Here is a 21,040-nt window from a genome sequence, read left to right as displayed (position 1 = left end):
CCGACGTCGATACATTTGAGTGCTACGTGTGTGTCTAGTTAAAGGTCCCCACTAGTTTGGTTTGTCGCTCTCTTACTAATGTTGTATGTTAGGTCTATGCATAAAAAGATCATACTTGTTCAAGTTGGTCCATTCAGGGTTGAGCTTGGTGTGAGCCGTGCACCCTCTCATCAGGGAAAAGTAGGTAACGCTAGTGGTTGAGGTGACGGTCCTTCTGTGGGCAGCATTTGAGCACTGGACGGCCTCATGTCCAATCTACATAGGCTGCCCTAGCTGCCCCCTGCTGTGCTGAATTCCATTCTTCTGGAGGAACCCAACCACTTATTATGAGGTGAAATGCACTCTGTTGTTGAAGACAATGATCATTGGGCAACCTCCCCTCTGGAAGCTCTCGGATAAATTCCTAATGGTCGTTGCAGAGGTGATATAGTGGAGGAACTGAACTTCTATCGACCTGAAAGTTGAATCTGTTAGCACAAGTGCAACGCGATCATCCGGAAGTATTCATTCTAGGGTGCCACTACCTTACCAGTCCATTCTACTGGTGTTGTGGGGGGCTATGCATGATGCAGTGTGTGTTGCCTTCCCGGCAGGTGGAGCAGGCTGCAATGTTGCCTTCCAGGTCTGCATCTACACCTGGCATTCATTATGTTTCACAAAGGAAGCAAGTGCCTTCATGTGATAATGTGAGTAGGATGTAGGATGTTAATGTTGCTAGTGGAATCGGTTTGTCATTGCGAAACAGCAGATCATCTTCTTTGATGATTTTTGGCATTACTTTGTAGAATGGCTGGTTCCATGGACACTCTGAGGGCCATCCGTTCTTCAAATATCACTTGACCATCAGCAGGCTGAATCCGTTGTCTATGAACTCTCCCCACTTATTTTTTGAGAAACAAGCAGAGGTGTTGACTGGCGGTCCTTGAACTGTAGCGACCACACTGTCATGAGAGCTCAAGTCCATACCACTTACTTGTGGCCGAGGCAAATGGCAGAGACGGTCTGCTTATCTGTTTTGCCAGAAGTAGATACTCAAACACCAACATTAATTCCTGCTGTTTGGCTGATACCATGGGTAGGCGCGAAGCAGTTTTTCTGGTACCACCATGTGTGGGGAAATGTAGCAGCAATTTCCTTCCCCCAAATGTAATTCCTAAAATATTTGGTCGCCCAAGCGCATTTGGTGGTCCCTGTTTGACTGAATGCTTAATCTCAGATTGGCGCTCTTTAGGTGAAGACTACCCCAGAGTTGCCATGCATGGTGTGCTTCATTGTAGCAGCCACTAGACCACACATGCTAACGTTGATTGTAATGATGGTCATTCTCACTTTTGGGAATAGTTGAAGGCTAGTAGCTTTAACAAAGTGGGCTTTGATCGCCTCAAATGCCTGCTGGCAGTGATCAAACCGGTCACATGTTCCTCCTTTCTGAAGCAGAGGGTGGCGGGGTACTGTTTCCGTGGAAGAGTCGCTGACGAACTTGGTGCAATATTCTGTTTCCCAAATGAGCTAACAGAATTGCTCTTTGTTATGTGACATGGGAATCCCTGGTAATAGCATCAACTAGGGTGATCTGGGTGGAATGCCTGCAGCAGAGATCCTATTCCCTAAGTGTTCCTCTTCGCGACTACCTGTGTAGCATGCTCCCAGTATCTTCAATGTTCTGTACGACCATAGTTTTACAAAGGTAGCGGGCGCCCCTCTCTCGCAAGAACAGACATGATAACCTGTTCAGTGGTTATTAACCACTTGAGAGTTCGCAGCCACTGCTTTTGCTCACTGTGCCTTTCACAGATGGGAAATATCCATTTGCATATCAGTCTTTGTCCTGCCCAGGGGCAGTCCAGCACCGAAATACAATGGCAATTCCAATCTGAACGAGAGTACCACCAGCAACCCCATACACGTGTTTCACCCTTGTTGGGGATCATCAGTGAGGTGAAGCTGATGCCTCTCTAAGCACAGTGAGAGGGAGACCACGTCTGGTTGCCCCCAGGAGACCTAGGGTTACCAATCCCAGGTTCCTTAACAAATAGTTTTACAAAGGTAGCGGGCGCCCCTCTCTCGCAAGAACAGACATGATAACCTGTTCAGTGGTTATTAACCACTTGAGAGTTCGCAGCCACTGCTTTTACTCACTGTGCCTTTCACAGATGGGAAATATCCATTTGCATATCAGTCTTTGTCCTGCCCAGGGGCAGTCCAGCACCGAAATACAATGGCAATTCCAATCTGAACGAGAGTACCACCAGCAACCCCATACACGTGTTTCACCCTTGTTGGGGATCATCAGTGAGGTGAAGCTGATGCCTCTCTAAGCACAGTGAGAGGGAGACCACGTCTGGTTGCCCCCAGGAGACCTAGGGTTACCAATCCCAGGTTCCTTAATAAATAGTTTTACAAAGGTAGTGGGCGCCCCTCTCTCGCAAGAACAGACATGATAACCTGTTCAGTGGTTATTAACCACTTGAGAGTTCGCAGCCACTGCTTTTACTCACTGTGCCTTTCACAGATGGGAAATATCCATTTGCATATCAGTCTTTGTCCTGCCCAGGGGCAGTCCAGCACCGAAATACAATGGCAATTCCAATCTGAACGAGAGTACCACCAGTAACCCCATACACATGTTTCACCCTTGTTGGGGATCATCAGTGAGGTGAAGCTGATGCCTCTCTAAGCACAGTGAGAGGGAGACCACGTCTAGTTGCCCCCAGGAGACCTGGCAAGTGCCTGACTGCATATTTCTTTATCTGTACCGCACACCTGGAAAAAAGTCAACATTGGGAGCGTTGCCTAAAAAGTCAGTTATTGGAAACTCTGTAATAGTTAAGCAGTTTACGATAAACCGAAGTGTATCCTGCTGTGCAGGAAAAGACCTTTGGCCAAGACATCGGGGGTCATTACAAGTGTGGCGGAGAGGTAAAGGAACTGGTAGAAATGCTGGTAAATCCATTTCTGGCAGTTTTACCACCTCCCCAAACTACAGGTTTGCCGGTGGGGGGCGGGAATGTGGGGTTACCTGATTTACCTTCAGCCAAGAGCTGGTGGTAAACCAGGCCCCCACATTAAAAAAACAGCCAGAATTACTGGCACCGGTAATACCAGTGCTGGTGATTGAGGTAGGCATGGGGAACTACTGGCATTCCCACCACCTGTAAATTCCCGGTAATACCGAAATATCAGGCAGCTGGAATGCTAATTGCCGGTATTGCAATGACCCGCGTGTATTATTTGGAGTCTGGATGTAGGCAGACCTGGTGGTACAGGCTCTGAAGGTCAAGCTATGAGAAAATCTTGGCTTCCTGGAGGGTCAATTCAGTGATGTTTGGGAGTGGATGACAGTATATTATGATCTTGCTGCATAGGCCAACACCTAGTTGAAGGCCCTGGGTCTCTTGTTAAGTATGCCAGGACATATCCACTCCATTCAGTGATGTTGTTGCGAAGTAAGTCATCAAGTCATATTTTGAGTTCTTGCCTGGCTGTGAGTGGTACAGGGCTCAATTTGTGTTTCACTGGGATGCTGTCCTTGTGACGTTTGATCTTATGAACATATTGTTTCAGTGCACCTGTGGAATATGCCTGCATGGCAAAGTAGTAGTTCCTCACGAGGTGGATGAAGAGCATATGTATTTCTAGCAATCTTTGCTTGTGCCATCCCAGGATGGCTGGGCCTCTGACGGATGCATAGACTTTGCCTCTGGCAGTGCGGCCTTTCAAGAGGGCGATCGCTCCATCAGTATGCTATTAATTCTATTCATCCACTATAGATTGCTAGAGAAATATTTGGTGGCTGTAAATTGCCTTTGTAATTGGGAAACAAAGGGAAGAACACTTCTTGTGGGAGAATGGCCCAGTCAGAGGAGGAGTCTGCTAACAAGTCTGTCACCACAATATCATTGGTAATGTTACAGTATGTTTGTGCTGCGGCATGGGGCTGGTGGCATCATCCATCCGTAGGTCTAGGTTCGCCATTTGGTCAGCGCGACCCTATGAGTCCATTGCGCACAACGCTGGAGCTACTTTGTAACAGTGCTTGGAGACAAAGACTGACGCACAATGTCCTATTTTGTGGCATTCCAGTTATTCTTTGGCTGTTGTTCGCCATGGTCTGCCATTTGCAAGATGAGAGCAACTGCACCTCCTGAAGCACCGCAACAGTGCCTAATGGCTGGTACTCACATTTGATCTGTGTTCAATTCCACAACGTGATTTGCAATGGGAACCACTCCTCTTCCTTTTGATGACATACTGGGCATATTTCTTTAGGTTTCTTGGACTCTCTCCTTGAGCAAAGTGTGTGTTCTACTGTTTTGGCAATGGTAATTGCTCGTCCAAGCATGGGATCTATGTGCATCCACAGACCTTCATGGGTTTTGGCATCATGACAATGTACACTCCATTGGGCCTTTAACAGTTGATCGGCGATCAGCGACATTGCTGAATGCGCATGTGCTAGCCAGTTCTTTCAAGGCAGTGAAGAGATTGTTGATCGATTCAGATGGCGACTGAAGTCTGGTGTAGAACTTTTGCCTTCAAAAACGATGTTAGGAATGTTGCCAAAAATTCCAGCTAGACGGGATTGTGCTTCCAAGGAACTATCAGCGAAATAAGTATCATCAGGCTTCTTTGCAGGCCCCATGAGTGAGAATAGATGTCCTTCAGAGCCCACTCTGTTCGAAGCAATGAGGTTCTCGGATCAAGAACAATGTCGGCACAATTAATGGCCGTAGGTAGGTCTTAAATGTACGTTGTGCCTGAGCAGGAGTTTCGAGGAACATCAAAGGAAGCGTAACCCCCTGTGTGATCAGTTTATGTAGCGTTGTCTTGGAGAACATAGCAGGAATTGCTGGATGAGAGACACGTCACTGGGGAACACCAGTAAGACAGAGGGTGTGTCACCTGGACTGCAGAAGAGGGGTCAAAGCAGCATGACGTGGGTGCCAGCAGAAAGTCATTGCCACTGTGGTGAATGATACATAGGCCCACACAAATATACTTACTGCTCATGAAACTTAAAAGAGTAACTACTTTCTTTATTCACGTGAGCATGTGTTCTGTACATTTACCAGCAAATGCGCTTGTTACGCATGCCAGGACGCGGGTGACGTGGAACACGCCGGGAGGAGCTGTGGTAGTAAAGAGTTGTGTGGGGGGAGAGAAGATACTACGTGGAGCCAATTACTTGCGAAGTGATGTTACATTTTCTGCAGGCTTCACACATTTTGAGACGTGGAAAATATGCGTGACACCTCGTGACAGATTATGTCCTTGATTTCAAACAGAAGCTTTTTAGTACACATAATTCAAATCATTCTTTGAGTACAAGTTGTTCAATAACATACATCCAACCAATTCCATGACACAAAAAAAGTATGTGTGTAGAAATAGAAAAATGGAAGGAAGAGTGGGCCGGGAAGTGGTCACTGTCATGTTCTAACCACATCATTATGTGGGAAGGCATTAGTTGGGGGATGGGGCAGGACATTACAGACTGGGTTAGGGAAGGGACAGGAAGTGAGATGGGGAAATGGGAATTATGCTGCACACTTATGGTGATGAATAAAGAAAAGTAGGGCCCGATTCTGAGCTCCTGCTAAATGTAGTGTGGAGAGCTGACATTCTCTCCTCCAGTTTCCAGCACCAGCATTCTGGGATGGATGGGTGGAATTATTGGAGAAGAGATGTCGTGCTTCCCCGCAGCTAAAGCTACGAAACTCGCTTGTTGTGGGAGAAACACGTGCATCAGTGACAGAACCAGCATTTCTTTAAAGACTGCCACTTTTCTAATTTGCAAAAGTGTCCTTAAGCTTTCAGCAATTTAAAAAAGTGGTGCTGCAGTGTGGGAAATGCTATTTTTAGACAGGGAAAAGGGTGCTGTAGAGGAAGGAGAATTCCCTGCAGGGCCTTACCTGCAATCCACATGGTTTCTAGGGCTGTTGTCAAGCAGTAATCAAGCACATGAAAAAGTCATGACTTTGAAGCCAGGCCGTCATATTATCACTTTAACAGAATATAGTGCTTTTAAGGAAATCATTTTTGCTTCATGGAAGAACACTTTCCTATGTTTGCATGCACCTCAGAATCGGGGCCTCAATGACAGCACTTTTCTCAAAGTGGTTACATATACTGAAAATCAACACCATCGACTTGACCGTCAAATCAATATAATGATGTGCTATGAAGGGAATGTGTTGCGTCACATAAAGATGGTGTCTTGCAAGCACATGTTATTTTTTGAAGAGCAACAATCATATTATTTTATTGATATAAGTAAACAGGCAGCAGATAATTGTTGCTGCTGAAAAATATCGGCATTTGTTACAAACATGAAAGCACTAGGGAAAATGTTAACCTTTTAAGAGCCGCTGAAAGCAGTTAATCTTTTGTGATTCTTGTTTTGCTTGCTGGGTTATTATCATGGTGACATATTTGGGAAAGAGACACATTTGGCTTTTGAATATTTTGAAGTTAATTGTGGAATGGAATTCCTTGCTATGCCCAATAAAGAAAGCAATCTGTAGCATTACCCTGCATCCAACTTCCTTGTCCCAGCATGTTATTGGATGCCCTAAATGTGAGAGAAAGTACTGGTTAAGGAAGTTCCTTTAGTAAGGAGAGTGTCTTTGTGCGTGGCAACTCTGTTACATATTAGCTGTGTTAGTTTCACATGCATTTTTTGGAACAATTCTATGAGGAAATGTAGAGCAGTGACATGGGCGGTGGGCCTTTGGGGGTGGCTATGGGTTAGAGTACCGTTCAATGCCTATTAGTTGAGGGCACATGGGTAGGTTAAGGGCAGGGAGGTTTGGACTATGTGACTCACTTTCGGTTGCACTGGGAGGGACACTCAGATTCGAACACAATATTAGTGGGACACACCTAGAATTGGAACACAAGAGTAGTGGGCAAACCCCCAGATTGGAGACACAGCAGTGTTTAGGAGACACTTAGATTTGAAACACACTAGTAGTGGGGCAACACCTAGAATTGGAACGATAGTAGCAGTGGGAAACACCTAGACTCGAAACACAGCAGTACTGGGGAAATGCCTAGAATCTGAGCAGAGCACTAGTGAGAAAAAACACCCAGACTCGAAACACAGCAGTAATAGGGGAACACCTTGATTGGAGCACAGCACTAGTGGGAGAACACCTAGCTCTGAGACACAACAATGGAAGGGAGACGCTAGAATTGGTAACACAGGGGTAGTGGGCAAGCTCCTACATTGGAGACACGACAGTGATGAGGAAACAGTAGTAGAGGGGAAACACCTAGAATTGTAGCTACAGCAGCATTGGGAAAACATCTAGACTTGAAACACAGCAGTAATGGGGAAATACCCAGAATTGCGGTACAGCGTTAGTGCAAAAAAACACCTAAATCTGAGACACAACAGCAAAGTGGGAGACATTCATGATTGGAACACAGCACTAATGGGAAAACGCCTCGATTTGAAAACAGCAGTAATGGGGGCACACCTGGAATTTGAACACAGGGGTAATGGGCTAACCCTAGATAGGAGACACAGCAGGTGGTCGGGGAAGCACCTGGAATGGAGAGCAGCAGTAAAGGGGAAACACCTAGAATTGTAACAACAGGAGTGGTGGGAAAACACCTAAAATTGAAAACAGCAGTAATGGGGGACACACCTAGAAGTGGAACATGGCACTAGTGGGAAAAAACTAAGAATTGAAAACAGTACTAGTGGGAAGGAAAACTGTATAACATAAAATGCAAGATATGCTGTTTAACACAGGGGGACTATTATAGTAGGTAGTAAGAGAGGTGGGGCTTACTGGAATACAGTAATGGCTGTACTTCCTGCCCAGACCACAATTACCTTATCAGTTGCTGCTGGTTGATGGCGGAAAGCTTCCCAGGCGAACACGGGAAAACACAGACTGGAAATACTTACTTGGGCGCTGCCCTTTGCCTTGGGGCACTTATCTGAGGGCTACCCGAGCAGGTGATGCTCTAGGAGATGATCCAATGATTGCCGGAGCACAGGTGGGAGTTATGCAAAGGTGGGTAGAGAACTGGCAGGTCAATAGCCTGGGGCAGATGGAACTCCAAGACCACCTTGGGTAAAAACCCTGGTCGTACCTTAAGAGAAACGTTCTCCTTGAAAAAACAGACAAATAGCAGCTTGCATGACAGGGCCAGCAGCTCACTGACCCGACTGGTTGATGTAATGGCTACCAAGAAAGCAGTCTTTAGAGGCAGTAAAAGAATGGAGGAAGAGTACAAAAGCTCAATGGGAGCCACCAAAAGGAAAGTAAGAACCAAGTTAAGTTCCCAGTCTGTGACAATGAAGGATTTAGGCATACATATCTTCACAAGGACCTTCAGGAAATAGGCCATGATCGGGATCATAAAGAAAAGACCTTTTGAAAAAGACAAAGCCACCAAGTAGCCTTTGACTGTTGCAACTTGAAGCTCTGATGAGGCCACTGAAAGAAGGAAATCCATCACTGCAGTAGTGGGTCAATCCGTGCACCACGACTCAAATCTCCTCCACCTGCACTCATACATCAATCGTGTTGACTGTCTACATGCAGCCAGTAGCACCTCAAGTACTTCCTCTGAGAGGTCCCAGTCGTCATACCTCATCTTCTCAAGAGCCACACATTTATCTTGAGGGATTCTGGGATTGGGTTGGGTACCTGACCTTCCGACTGCGATAGGAGATCTGGCAGTCAAGGCTACCAGAGAGGTGGGCAGATGGCCATGTCCAGAAGCTCACAGTACAATGTTCTCCTCGCCCAATCAGGAGTGATCAAGATCAGGGTTGCTCAGAACCTCCTCAAACTCCTTATTCTCTCTCAGTCCTAACTCAAGGCTTACCAGAGTTGAGGGTACACTATACCGGAGGCCCAAACAACATTTGAGCAGCTTATTTTCTCTGATTTGGGGGCAGGAGATATTAAAATAGCCCCAAAGTTCACATCCATATGCAGCCACTCATACAGCTTGGTCTTTAAAGACCTTGAGGGCATGGGTTAAAGTGTTACCTCACAATGTTTGGGCAAAATGAGCAACCACACCATTTCCCCTTGCCAAGGCAAGATACATTTTTCCTACCTGGGATAGCCAGCGTAATCTGTTCTGCAGGGGTAACCCAAGGAAGTCATAACACTCCTCATTTTGCAGTGTTGCATTGTCAATAGTGAACTTTTATACAGCTGATCAGGAGGGGCTGTATGTACAACATCTCATTGTTTTTGTTTTGGAAATAAAAACAACCACCATTCCTTTATTGGATCTGCACTTAGCCGAAGACATAAACCATGCATCTCCATAGAGGAATACAACATTTGAGAGAAAGTGTGTGCCTGTGGTGTATGCACGAGTTAAGACTCAGTAATATGCTTCTCAAATACAAATGTTTGAGGACATTAAAGGACTTTGTCATCCTTCAGTTGATATAGAAAAATAGCAACGAGGATGGGGTGTTCTTGCTCTTACACCTTTGTGCCATTAAAAAGTGAACCTGCTTCGACCATAGTGCCCATTATTACACCTTCTTCCGGACAGATACATGAGTTCCACATTGTCTTTATCTACTCATAGAAGAAGAGGGATTATTTGTATCATTTAATTCCCCAACAGCACATAATGAAGCTTTGTAAAACACAGAAGTTGGATGGTTGTCAGTTCAGGACAAACTACAGAACGTCACGAATGTCCAGCTGGTAAAATGTCTACATAATAGTGTAATTCAATAATACCTAACCACCCAAACTTGTTAATTTCAGGATTAGCTATCATTCTATCAGTATAAGGCTCCTTTTCTTAATGTTTCAACTTTATGTGGTAATCCTTTTTTTAACAATGCAGGTTCCCTAACTGTTGAATTGCCTTCCTCTGTTTTTAAGGAACGTCACATTACTGGACGACTGATAATACATTAGAAACATATTTTGTGTAACAAGTAAGAATGCAGCCTTATAGCCTGAAGCTGTGGGTTGTCTTGCTTGTTAAAGCCTGGAAGGCTGATATATTGACACAAGCAAAGTCAAAGCAGTTTAGCAAAACTGTATAGCGCATGGTTGCCAGTTATAAGGCCATTTGAACCCAGCTATATGCCCAAATGTTAGGTTTTCTCTGTTGGGGACAGATTAGTGCACCAAACATTATGTGTGAAGAGTGCGGACATCTTTTCAAAAGGGAAAATACAGAAGTAGCATGGCTTCCAAGAAAAAGAAATTGAGCACTGAAACTTGAGTACCCTTTCTATTTTAATGGAGGAGGCTCCCGAGACAAGGAAAGGAAAAGTGGACTGCTGATGGAAATAAACTGTGGGTGCGCGCACTGCTACGGTAGAAGGAAAGAAGTGATAAGTACAAAGAAACAGACTAAATATACAGCGAGCCATCAGGTTTCTTGGAACTGTGGTACAATATTGATGGTTATTGCCGGTGTTTCTAATAGCCTGACTGGGTAAAGGACACCTCCTGGGTCCTAATGCCTGATAATCGATACTGCAGGTATACTGTATGTCGCTTTCACATCAATACATTTATTGGGCTGGCTTACCTGGTGGTGGCTGTACTGACTCTAAGCAGGCGTATATGCACCCATTGTAGCAGCAGCGCTTGTGCCTCTCGCATTCAGAGTCCGACCTGCAGCTTGGCACTTCGCATGCCCGGTCCGGCAGCATTTGCGGGGGAGGTGGGCAACGGTCATTCTTTTGGTAATGCACGTTGTGTGCATGAAGAGGGTATTCATAATCCTTGTAATAAGAAACAAAGAAGACATTTAAAAACAAAAAAACAGGCACCCTGGTGAACAGAAATGTGCACACCTCTATTCAGATGATAGAGGAATGCTATTTATTAATTCGATAGTATTGTATAGCACAACCTTGTGATATAAAATTCTTGTCAGAGCTTTTAGATTGTATAGACAGTAGCAGATGTACTGCACGTGAGGTTCCCAGAAAAGGAGACTTTCTTGACAATGTTCTGAACCCCTGATAGATCAAAGGGTCGCAGGAGCGCCTGCACCTGCCCACCTCACAAGTCTGGGACGATGCAACGTTCTTCCGAAAAAGAAGTGATGCTTGGGTTCTGGCAAACAAGCTCCCACAAGATCCAATAGGTTATTTACTCCACTGTTAGTAGTATTGAACACAGTTTAAATGATACATTTGTTCATGAAATAGGAAAAACCTCCCATTGTTTAACACCCAATAAAAAACGACTGCTGCAATGCCCCTCTTTTATTTTCGATTGGTACATCTGGCTCGTTTTATGGTCATGTTTAGTTTTCCTGTATGCATAGTAGCACTGCGCGCAAGCCTAACTCGCTCAGTCACTCAAGGTTGCAAGACACAAGGGGCCAAATGACTGCCAAACACGTTTACTTTCATCGCCACTTGGTTATTTGGGATTACCATGGGATTACGAGTGGGGGCAAAACAGTGTTAATCCACATTTTTGGAGTTTTGACGGAAATACGGCACACAGTCATTCAACCTGGGGTAATTTTGTCGAAATGTGGCCTGAAAGTGTCGGATTTACTTCTAGCATGAGGCTGGGGGGAAATCCCCCACCTCAAGGTGAAACATGTAGTCCGGCAGCATGGGAAAAAGGGCGGTAATGCCATTACGGCCAAAAATAGTGGCACTAACAGAATTGCCACCAGTTTTCTTCTCGCACAGCCAAACCTGTAATGAAGCTTCAACTGTGTTCCTTTTCAGTCAGTTCTCAACTAAAAATAATGTATTGGGAAAATTGCATTAGAACCTTAAGAATACAGAATACATTTGTCTCTATGTTGTTTTTATTACATTGTAATCTTTTCAGAGCCTGCCTCTCTTCCCCTCCCACTGGATTGAGAATATGCAGCCTATGGGAGTTCAAAGGGTTAATCTCTATTGCCATTTGGGTTTTAAATTCTTTTCTGCTCTAACACAGTTATCGTTTTCTAAATATATATTGTTCACTTCCGTTCGCATCCTAATCTCTTCCCTCCACTTTCCAACATAGTTCTTTTAAGTCGATGATCAGATACACATCTAATATTTGTGCCTGCTACAATTCTCTAAGGATGTCTGTGCATTGGAAAGTCTAGTATTATAGAGGGTCTGGGTTTTGGGGGAAAACGCATTTTGTCCAGAAATTGGAATCAGGACGTAGCTTTCACTCTAATAGACTTCCCATTTTAGCCTCAAATCCATGCCATGGGCTTTCCAAATTAGTTTGGTTGCAAATACTTTATTTTATTTATTTATTTATTTGTGTATTGGTTACAAACAAACCTTTCACAAGTGCAAAAGATAATGGTACAGTAATCTAAACAATTCCTACAAAATAAAAGGCGCATAGGTAAATAAATTAATTAACATTGTATTAAAAAACTAAAGTTAAAAAGAAATTAATTTCAGATATATCAAAACATATTATAACCATGATTGACAAATCAACTGAGATATCAGACTACAGGCATGACCAAAAGGAGTCATTCTCAATGTGGCCAGAAATAAAAACACATTTTTCAAAAAACAGCATGCAAGGACCATGGAGGGATGGGATGGAAAGAGAATTAAAAGATGTTTAAGTGATTCAGCTTCACAGGAGATATTGCAAAAATGGCAAACAGGGCTAGGAAATTCATCTTTATTTTGAATATAGTTACAATTTCTTGGAATAATAACAAGTTAACTCTAAATACCATCAATTGAGACCTCCATTTTGCATTCATAGGTTTTCTAAAATTCAGAGGTAGAATTCCCAACTTCTTCTGTTCCTGTATAATATTTTATTTTATTTTATTGGACATTTTTAATGAGCTTTATACAACAACATTGTGTTTCAAAGCGCCACATGGCTAAATAGGAAGGGGACAGGGGAAATAAAAACACAGGCAAAACAGTCATATACAGTTGTGGTCCTACTAGGCCTTGTGGCATTTGGCCATGCAAGTGCATTGAGGAGAAGTGCAGGAAATGGGGGGGTGAAGGGGAGCAGAGGAGTGGACAAGTGCTGGAGGAGGGCCTGGGAGGGAAGTGCTAAGAGGAGCCAAGGTGGAGAACCTCAGGTTAAGTTCTGGTACTGGCGACTCTCAAGGTGGGATGTGGTGGCACAAAGAAGAGGCCCGGAGGGCAGTGCAGTGTGGGAGGGGTGCTGGTATTGACTGGGAGGAAGGGCTTGGGATCCTGTGAGATTCATGAGGAGCGGGCCACAGTCGCAGTGGGGTGCTTAGCAGGGAAGGGAAAGAGGGTAGAAGTTAGAGAAGAGCAGAGTTGTGAGCAGTTTCCAGAACATGAGGAGGTCTGGCTCAAGTCTGAGAGGGGCAGGGAGGCTATTCCAAAGGGAAGCACCAACCAAGGAGAGAGACCTGCCCACAATTCCCTGCTTGGAGAAGCGTTTCACAGTCAGAAAGCTGGAATTATAGGAGCGTAGGGCTGTAGCATCAGGGTATTTAGGGAGAGAAAGTTGAAGAAAGCTTGGTCCCAGGCACCAGAAGGCTTTGAAGATAATGCAGAGGGTCTTGAATTTGATCCTTGCAGCCAGCGGGAGCCATCGGAGAGATCTTAGGGCTGGAGAGATGCAGTCCCTGGGCTTTAGGCCAAGGATAAGTCTTGGGCCCTGTTCTGGATTAGCTGGAGGGGCGATGGGAGGAAAGTGGGAGATTGCAAAACAGGCTGTTGCAGTAGTGCAGCCTAGAGAGCACCGGATCTCTGGAGACATTGAGATTCTGGAGGAAGGTGATAAAAGGAAGAATGCCTCAGTGAAGGTAGAGCTGGAGTGGGACTTCTTAATAAGGTCAATGATGTCAGGGGTGAAGGAGAGAGTGGACTTGAAGATGACCCCAAGGTTTTTGGCCTCACAAGATTGTGGAGGTAGAGGGCCCAAAGAGGGTGCCCAGAGGGAAGGATCTCCATCTTACTGGCACTGAGACAGAGATCATTTGTTGCACACCATTCCTGAATGGCCGGCAGACAGTTGCGGATGAGAGAGGAGGAAGCGGGGGGAAGTAGAGGTAAGTTTGAAGGAAAGCTGTGTGTCATCGGCATACCACTGGAAATGAGATCAGGTGAGCAAGAGGGGCGAGATAGATATTGAAGAGCCATTGCAATAGGATAGAGTCCTGGGGACGCAACAGGTAGGGAGGGTGGTGGTGGAGGAGAAAGGGCCCAGTTGCAGCTGGGAAAGGCAGTTCGTGAGGAAGGAGTTCAGCCAATCCAGTGCCTGCTCAGTGATGCTGAGGTGTCACAGAGTCCTTTTATGAGGATGAATGTTTGACCCTGTCAAAGGCAGAGGAGAGATTGAGGAGAATGAGAACAGCAGGAGAGTTGGAGTCGAGATTTGTGAGCATGGTTTCACAGGTGTTCTTGGGAGCAGTGTATGTGCCTCTGGATGGCTGGAATCCAGATTGATAGTCATGAAGGCAGCTAACAAGATCACTGTGGAGGGTTAGTTGGGGGAGGACAATCTTTTCAAGAGTTTACCCAGGAAGGGGTAGTAGAGATAGGGTGATAGTTAGCCAAGCAGGAGGGGTCAGCAGACATCTTTTTAAAGAGAGGGTGCACAAGAGAGTGCTTGAGGGATAAAGGGAAAGCCCCAGAGGTGAAGGAGTGGTTGCAGAAGTCAGCAAGAGCTGTGGTGACAGAGGCAATGTTGTCCTTGATGGTTCTGGTATAGCAGGGAAGCACCTGTTTGGAGGAGGCCTTCATGGAGCGGACCACTTTGGAGACCTCATGTGGTGCTATGGGCAGGAGGGAAGAGAGTGAGGGATCGGAGGAGGGGGACCAAGGTAGGCAGGGAAGCAGTCGTGGCAGAGGAGATGGGGCGGTGGTGAGTGAGGTCAGTATGTCCTGAGTTTTGGATGAGAAGTGGGAAGCTAAGGCAGTGCAGAGAGCCTGGGAAGGAGGAAGAGAGGTGACGACTGCAAGTGGATTGGCCAGCTCATTGCATATTTTGAAAAGTTTGGCATGTTGTTAGTGGCTCCAGAAAATAGGGCTTGGAAGTGGGCCCGCTTCTTAGAGCAGATGGAGGAGCGATATTGCCTTTGGAGCAGGAGGCATGCCAGTTTGTCAGAGAATAAGGCCAAGGTCTGCCACTTCCATTCAGCAACTTTGCACTTGTATTGCAGAGATGCCAGATCAGAGTCATACCAGCTGTTGCTCTTCGTGGCAGGTTTTAGGTGAATCCTCATGGCAGGCGAAAGTATCTCAGGGGTATTAGAGATAGCAAAGAGCAGGTTAGCAAGGACAGAGTCCGAAAGAGAGTATGGAGTGGGGATTTGAAGGGGGATAAAGGTGGAGGCAAAAGCAGCAACTGACACTCGTGTCATCGGTTGAATGATGGCGAAGGAGGCTGGCAGTGCAGGAGGAAGCTTGGATAGAGGGCCAAGAGGACCCAGCTGGGAGGAAAGGAGATAGTGGTCAGATCAAGAGAGGGAGGTTGTGCCAGGATTAGAGATAGGGATGTAACCAGAGATGAGGGCATTAAGAGTGTGGCCAGCAGAGTGAGTCGGACGAGAAGGAAGCATAGTGAGAGAAAGGTAGTCACAGAGGACCCAGAACTGAGAGGTGGATGATTCAAGAGAGTTGAGGTGGATGTTGACGTCACCAAGTAGGAGGAGTTTGGAGGAAGAGGTTGAAAGGGATGAGGCAAGGTCAGCCAATTCAGAGAGGAAGAAGGGGATAGTGCCAGGGGTTCTGCAGATTGTGGCGAGGGTGAGAACAAGAAAGTAGGAGACTCCTCAAGCCTAAGGATGAGGCATTCCAAGGAGGAGTAGGATTGAGAAGAAATGATGGAAGCAGGGACCTACCCAGGGAAGATCAGGGCCTTTCCACCCCCAGACCTGTTGTGTCTGGGTTTGAAGAGGATTTTGGAGCCCTCAGCAAGGAGATTGTCAAGAGCCGTTCCAGAGCTAGCATTGAAACACGTCTAGGTAAGAGCGAGGACGTCCAGGTCAAAGTCTTCATGAAGGAGACAGATGTTTTTTTTTTTTTTTTAAATTGTAATTTGTTTATTTATTTATTATTTGCATTTATAGAGCACACATCGGCCCTTAGGCATTGTGACGCTGTTACAGGAAACTTGCTTAGAGAAACAACATTAATTGTAAATTTTACATACAGTTCAGATACAGTTTAAGGCATTTTTGCGGCTTGCATACATATTCCCACAGATAAGATACAGAGGGGTAAGGTACACAGTTTGTGGAGTGTGTGTATGTGGTGGCTGGTTAGTGGAAGAGTTCAGTTTTTAGCATCTTGCGGAAAACTGAGCTTGAGAGTGTTTGACAGCAGAGCAAGAATTCAGAGTAGCTAGGTGAAGCTGGTTACCTCCTTTGAAGGTTTTCCAAGTGGGTGTACAGGGGCATGGTACTCCCATCAGTAGTGGTGGTGAAGTGAGGGGAGAGGCAGCAGGGGTGGCAGGAGAAGGGAGAACGTTTATGAAAGAAGGCAGTTGCAGTTTGAGAAGGAGAAGATTAAGTTGAGCGCCTTGGACAATGATAGTGCCATTATGATAGACATTAATGATACACCGAGAGGATGAGGAGTATGGAAGGATTACTTCCCACCTGGTGCCACCATTAATGGGTGAGGAGGAAAAAGAAGAAAGAGTGGAGACCAGATGGGGAGGGGTGCATAGGACAGGAGAGGGCACAGTGAAGAGGATGTACGTAATAGTCTGTCTGGAAGTGGCACTGACGGAGGTGTCAGCAATAGGTAGGTCTGGATTAGAGTCTAGAAGAGCTTTTTTCAGCTTTTGTCTTCCAGACTTCATGATAGGGATAGGATAAGTGATAGAATTGCAGGTAATATAGATAAGAGGGATGGAGAGTGCCAGGGGGCAGAAGGGGAGAGAGAGATAAGCAGGGGAGCTTCACACTGCACAGGAATTCACCAAGTGGCCCAGCAGCCAGGCAGGTACAGAGGAGGAGGTGTGCAAAGAAAGGCAACAGTGCACAGAATAAAAAGGCACATATAGATTCAAAATTGTCAAAAAGTACTAGAAACAGCACAGAATAGAGGATGCCATAATTTAAACAGCACACCTATATTTGAAATTGTCACAAAAGCACCAAAAGGAGGATATAGATAATAAAGGCGCTCTTGAAGAGGAATTTTGGCGTGGGCACTAGCAGGCAGCAGAAAGCAAGCTATAAGTGAAGTTTACGGCAGATACAAATGTCATGTAGTAAGACGATACAGGTTGCAGTCAAACTGTAGGGCGGGGAGGTAGGATTCAGCATGCAATCAGGTAGAATGTTTTGGTGCAGAAGCAGGTGATCCTGGGTGCTTACTGGTAAAAAGAAGTAGCACATTTTTCATGGGTCCGAAATGCAGGGGTGTAGTACTTTTCTTCATTGTGCAGCCTGGGCCTGAGCAAAGTTGCAGGAGCAGCTGCATGGGGGTTGCTCCCTTCAGATCTGGACAGGGCCAGACAGGGAGGGACCAGGCCCTTAGATGGAGGCCCTTTGAAGGGAAGGGCGATCACCTGTCAGCTCCGGGGAGGTTAGAGAAGCTTGTGGGCAGGCCCAGCCAATCAGGACAGCGGGCACCAGGAGTCCAGATCAGCTCATTTACCAACCGTGCAGAGCGGCCATGCTGGAAGGACCTCGTTAAGTTGGAAATCAGAGCCCACATATTGAAATGGGGCAGTGCCTCCAAGTAAAGCACACCAAGCAGCCCTGGTGACCAAGAGAGAAAGAGGGCTCCATGGGGGAAGAAAAATCCTTTTGTAGGACGGTCCTTGAGGGGGCCAGCGATCGCCTGCCAGCTCCGGGTGGCTGTAGAAGCTTGTGCTTAGGCCCAACCAATCAGGTAGGTAGGCACCAGGAGTCCGGATCAGTTCATTTACTGACCGTGCGGGGCGGCCAGGTTGGAAGCCCCCTTCTGCGTCAGAATCAGAGCCCACAGATTGAAATGGGGCAGTGCCTCCAAGTATAGCACACCAAGGAGCTCCTGGGTCCAAGAGAGAAAGAACTAATATAAGTGTAAAGTTTATACTTAGATATTGCCGTACACGTGGTGCCCAATCATTATCCAGCAAACGTTGATTTACATAGGTGGGGTTGGAGTGCAATGGAAATTCCTTCCAGAAAGTCCCCCACGTCTGTAATATAGATCTTAATAATGCAAAGGGCCAAAATGCACCCTTGCCTTAGATCATGAAAGGTGTGTATTGTGTCCGTTAGGTGACACTAAAGGTTCATTCTCAATTGTATCAGTGTGTAAGTAGATCAGAATGTTTCATAGACCTTAGGGAAGCCCCCAGTTAGAGAGTTTCATGCAAAGTCCATTATGAGGCACCAAATCGGAAGCGAATGAAAAATCTACAAATCCAAGGTAAAACGCCCCCACGCCATGTTTTGAAGGTAATTGACGAGTATTGCCTTTTAGGTAGTACCTACGTTCCTGGGTTAATCAGTTTGGAATGTATTCAAGTGCCCAGATTGTACGGCCCATAGTTCAAGTTCTTTGAGAATGAGGACAGCGAATACTATCGACATCCAAAAGGGTGACTGGTCTTTAATTTCGGATTTCGACGCAATTGCCCTTTCTAAAAATGGACACAATATATTCAAGTTTCCAAGAAACAACAGTCTTCCTCTTTTCAACAATATCACTGAATAGAGATAAAAGTATGGAAGACCACAATTTAGGGGCTTGCTTCAATTTCTGAGTGGCCATTATGGCGAGAGACCCGAGTCCTATTGGATGTATTAATGAAGAGACTAAGGGCCTGATTCACAGAATGTTTTCCTATAGCATTGCACAATTATAAAACACTTCCATGAATCAGGCTGACAGTATGTTGTCTAAATCAAAGGCTATCATCCACGAGTAAGGATTTGCTTTGTTGAGTGAGGTGTTTTGTGAGGTAGGAAGAGTGTACAAATGAGGAATGTGTTAGTCCCCAATATACTACCTGTACAGGATTGCTTTGGGACTCCAGCTAAGTGCACTCCAAGTTATTAATTAAAGTCCAAAGATTGGAGTCCTGCTTAGCTGATGGATCTGTAGTATAGCCTCAGTGTCATGTTGGATCATGAGGTGCATTTTTGCCAATTACTCTTAATCAGTTTAGGTTTATTAACCAAATCCTCAGGGCGCTTTTGTATGCCTCTGATCCGTCTCCTCAGTTCTCTTTCCCTCAAATAGAGCATCTCGTCACATATATGAGCGTGAACTGACTGCCTTTTTTCCCTCCTTGAGCCTACGTTTTGAAGGTTATCTCTGAAGAAAACAGTAATGCCTGAAGGTGAGTAAGTGTTACTCATCCACTCATAATCTGAGGAGTCAAAGATGTTAGCGGTATATTTGTAGGGCTCCAAAACACCTTGTTTCCAGTAGGATTCAGTGTCAAGTTAAAAGGAGGGACTATTGGGCAACGTTTCTTTACTAACTAATCTGAACTTGGCTGATAGCATATTATGGTCACTCGGATCTGTGTTGACAATAGTCAATGATAAACATATATGGAAGAGGCATGAAATAACAAACATGTAAGCGATACAGGATGAGTTTACTCTCCCGTGCCACGTAGCAGGTCACCAATCACATTACCACTGGGTTTCAGACGGCGGCATGTAAGAAGCGCAACCATAATGAACCATTAGATTGAGTTGTCACAGTGAGTAAATAATTCAAAATCCATGTCACCTAAATCTATACTGGGACCAGTAAAGTTAAAACCGCTTGCTATCAATATAAGGCCATTGTTAGTTTCCGCGGTCCGTTCTTCTAATAGTGATGCACGCCCATCAAGAACATCGGAAATAGCACACTGTACAGGATACCAATAGATATTGACAATTCAAAGGTCCTACCTAGATATTTGTTAGTCTGTATTGCCTGACAGGTCAAATAAGAGTGTCCCACATTGAAGCCCAGCGTATTATTTAAGGCTATAAGAAAGCCCCCAGATGGTCTCCTTAAAAGAGCATGAGTGGGCGGCTGAAAAGAACCAAAGAAGCCCTCTAGAGTGGGGGACGCCATCAGCAAAACCTCTTCCAGTATAATGATTCAGTGCTCCCATAGTTTTGAGCATAGCTTTGAAATAGGCATCAGCTGTTGAAGGCCTCTAGTATTTCAAGACAAAGGGCCTCATCAGAGCCTTGACTGTATCCCAGTGGCAAATACTGTTACCGCAACTTGGTACTGCGCTATTAGCACTGGACACAGAGTTGCGGTAAGGCTTTAAGTGCCCATTTTTTTTAAGAGTCCATAGAACTCTATGGGACATGCTGGGTGCTATTACTGCGGCGCAATTTGCGCAGCGGTAATAGTGCTGCAAATGGGCAGAAACTCACCAGATTTGCCTCCAGCTCAAATCTGGAGGCAAAACTAAGTGACTTTCCACCCAACTTATAGTTGGGTAGAGCGGTAATGTGGCAGTAATAGCATTACAGCCACATTTCTGCCATTCCGCCCAACTTATGATGAGGCCCAAAGTCTGTAATGAGTTTGCTTCACTAAGAGAAATACCTACAAAGTTTGTCATTATTTATGTATGTATTTTATTGGTTATTATATATATTATACAGCAAGAAATCCACAAGGCAAAAGGGAAGGGGGCATGGGAAAAATAAACAAAGGAGATGACAATGGATAAATAAGAAAGCAAACAAATAGCAGTCCTACTAGGCCTTGTGACATCCAGAACATGCAAGTGCAGAAAGAAAGAAGAGGGGGGGCGAGAGTGTAAGTGCTAAGGAGGTCCCGGGGGCAGGTGCCAGAGGTGCCTGTTGGTGGAATGCAACATCTATGTGCATGGGCAGAGACACCCGAGCCAAAGCGGGATGTTCTACGCCCACAGGTAAGTGCAGTGCTGATATAGACCACCCAGCAGGGAGATGTGGGCCCAGTGGGCCGTGCAAAGGAGGGGCGGAAGTTGGAAGCAATTGGACTAATGTCCAGGAGCCTATTGGACTTTTGAGAGTCTGGACCGTCAATCTCAGCGGCTGTGGGGAAGGTTAGCACAGGAAGGAGTAAGGAGGAGGAGAAGAGAAAGGTCTTGAGTCATTAACACAACTTCAGGTGTTCCGGTTCAAGACGGAGAGAGAGAGGGAG

General features: G+C 45.5%; 1 protein-coding gene across 2 annotated transcripts in view; it reads right to left on the bottom strand.

Annotated features, from left to right (window-relative positions):
- The window catches only part of WFDC1 (WAP four-disulfide core domain 1), a 795,354-nt gene that overhangs the window by 509,191 nt on the left and 265,123 nt on the right, over positions 1-21,040 (bottom strand). For both annotated transcript variants that reach the window (XM_069636224.1, XM_069636227.1), the window contains exon 2: positions 10,540-10,735. In XM_069636224.1, the coding sequence (XP_069492325.1) occupies positions 10,540-10,735 (196 nt within the window). The remainder of the gene's footprint in view (positions 1-10,539; positions 10,736-21,040) is intronic.

This window comes from Ambystoma mexicanum, chromosome 1q, assembly GCF_040938575.1.
Source record: "Ambystoma mexicanum isolate Mex_15411 chromosome 1q, UKY_AmexF1_1, whole genome shotgun sequence".
NCBI lineage: Eukaryota > Metazoa > Chordata > Amphibia > Caudata > Ambystomatidae > Ambystoma > Ambystoma mexicanum.
Note: the sequence above shows the minus strand (reverse complement) of the source record. Positions and strands in the feature narration are given on the sequence as shown.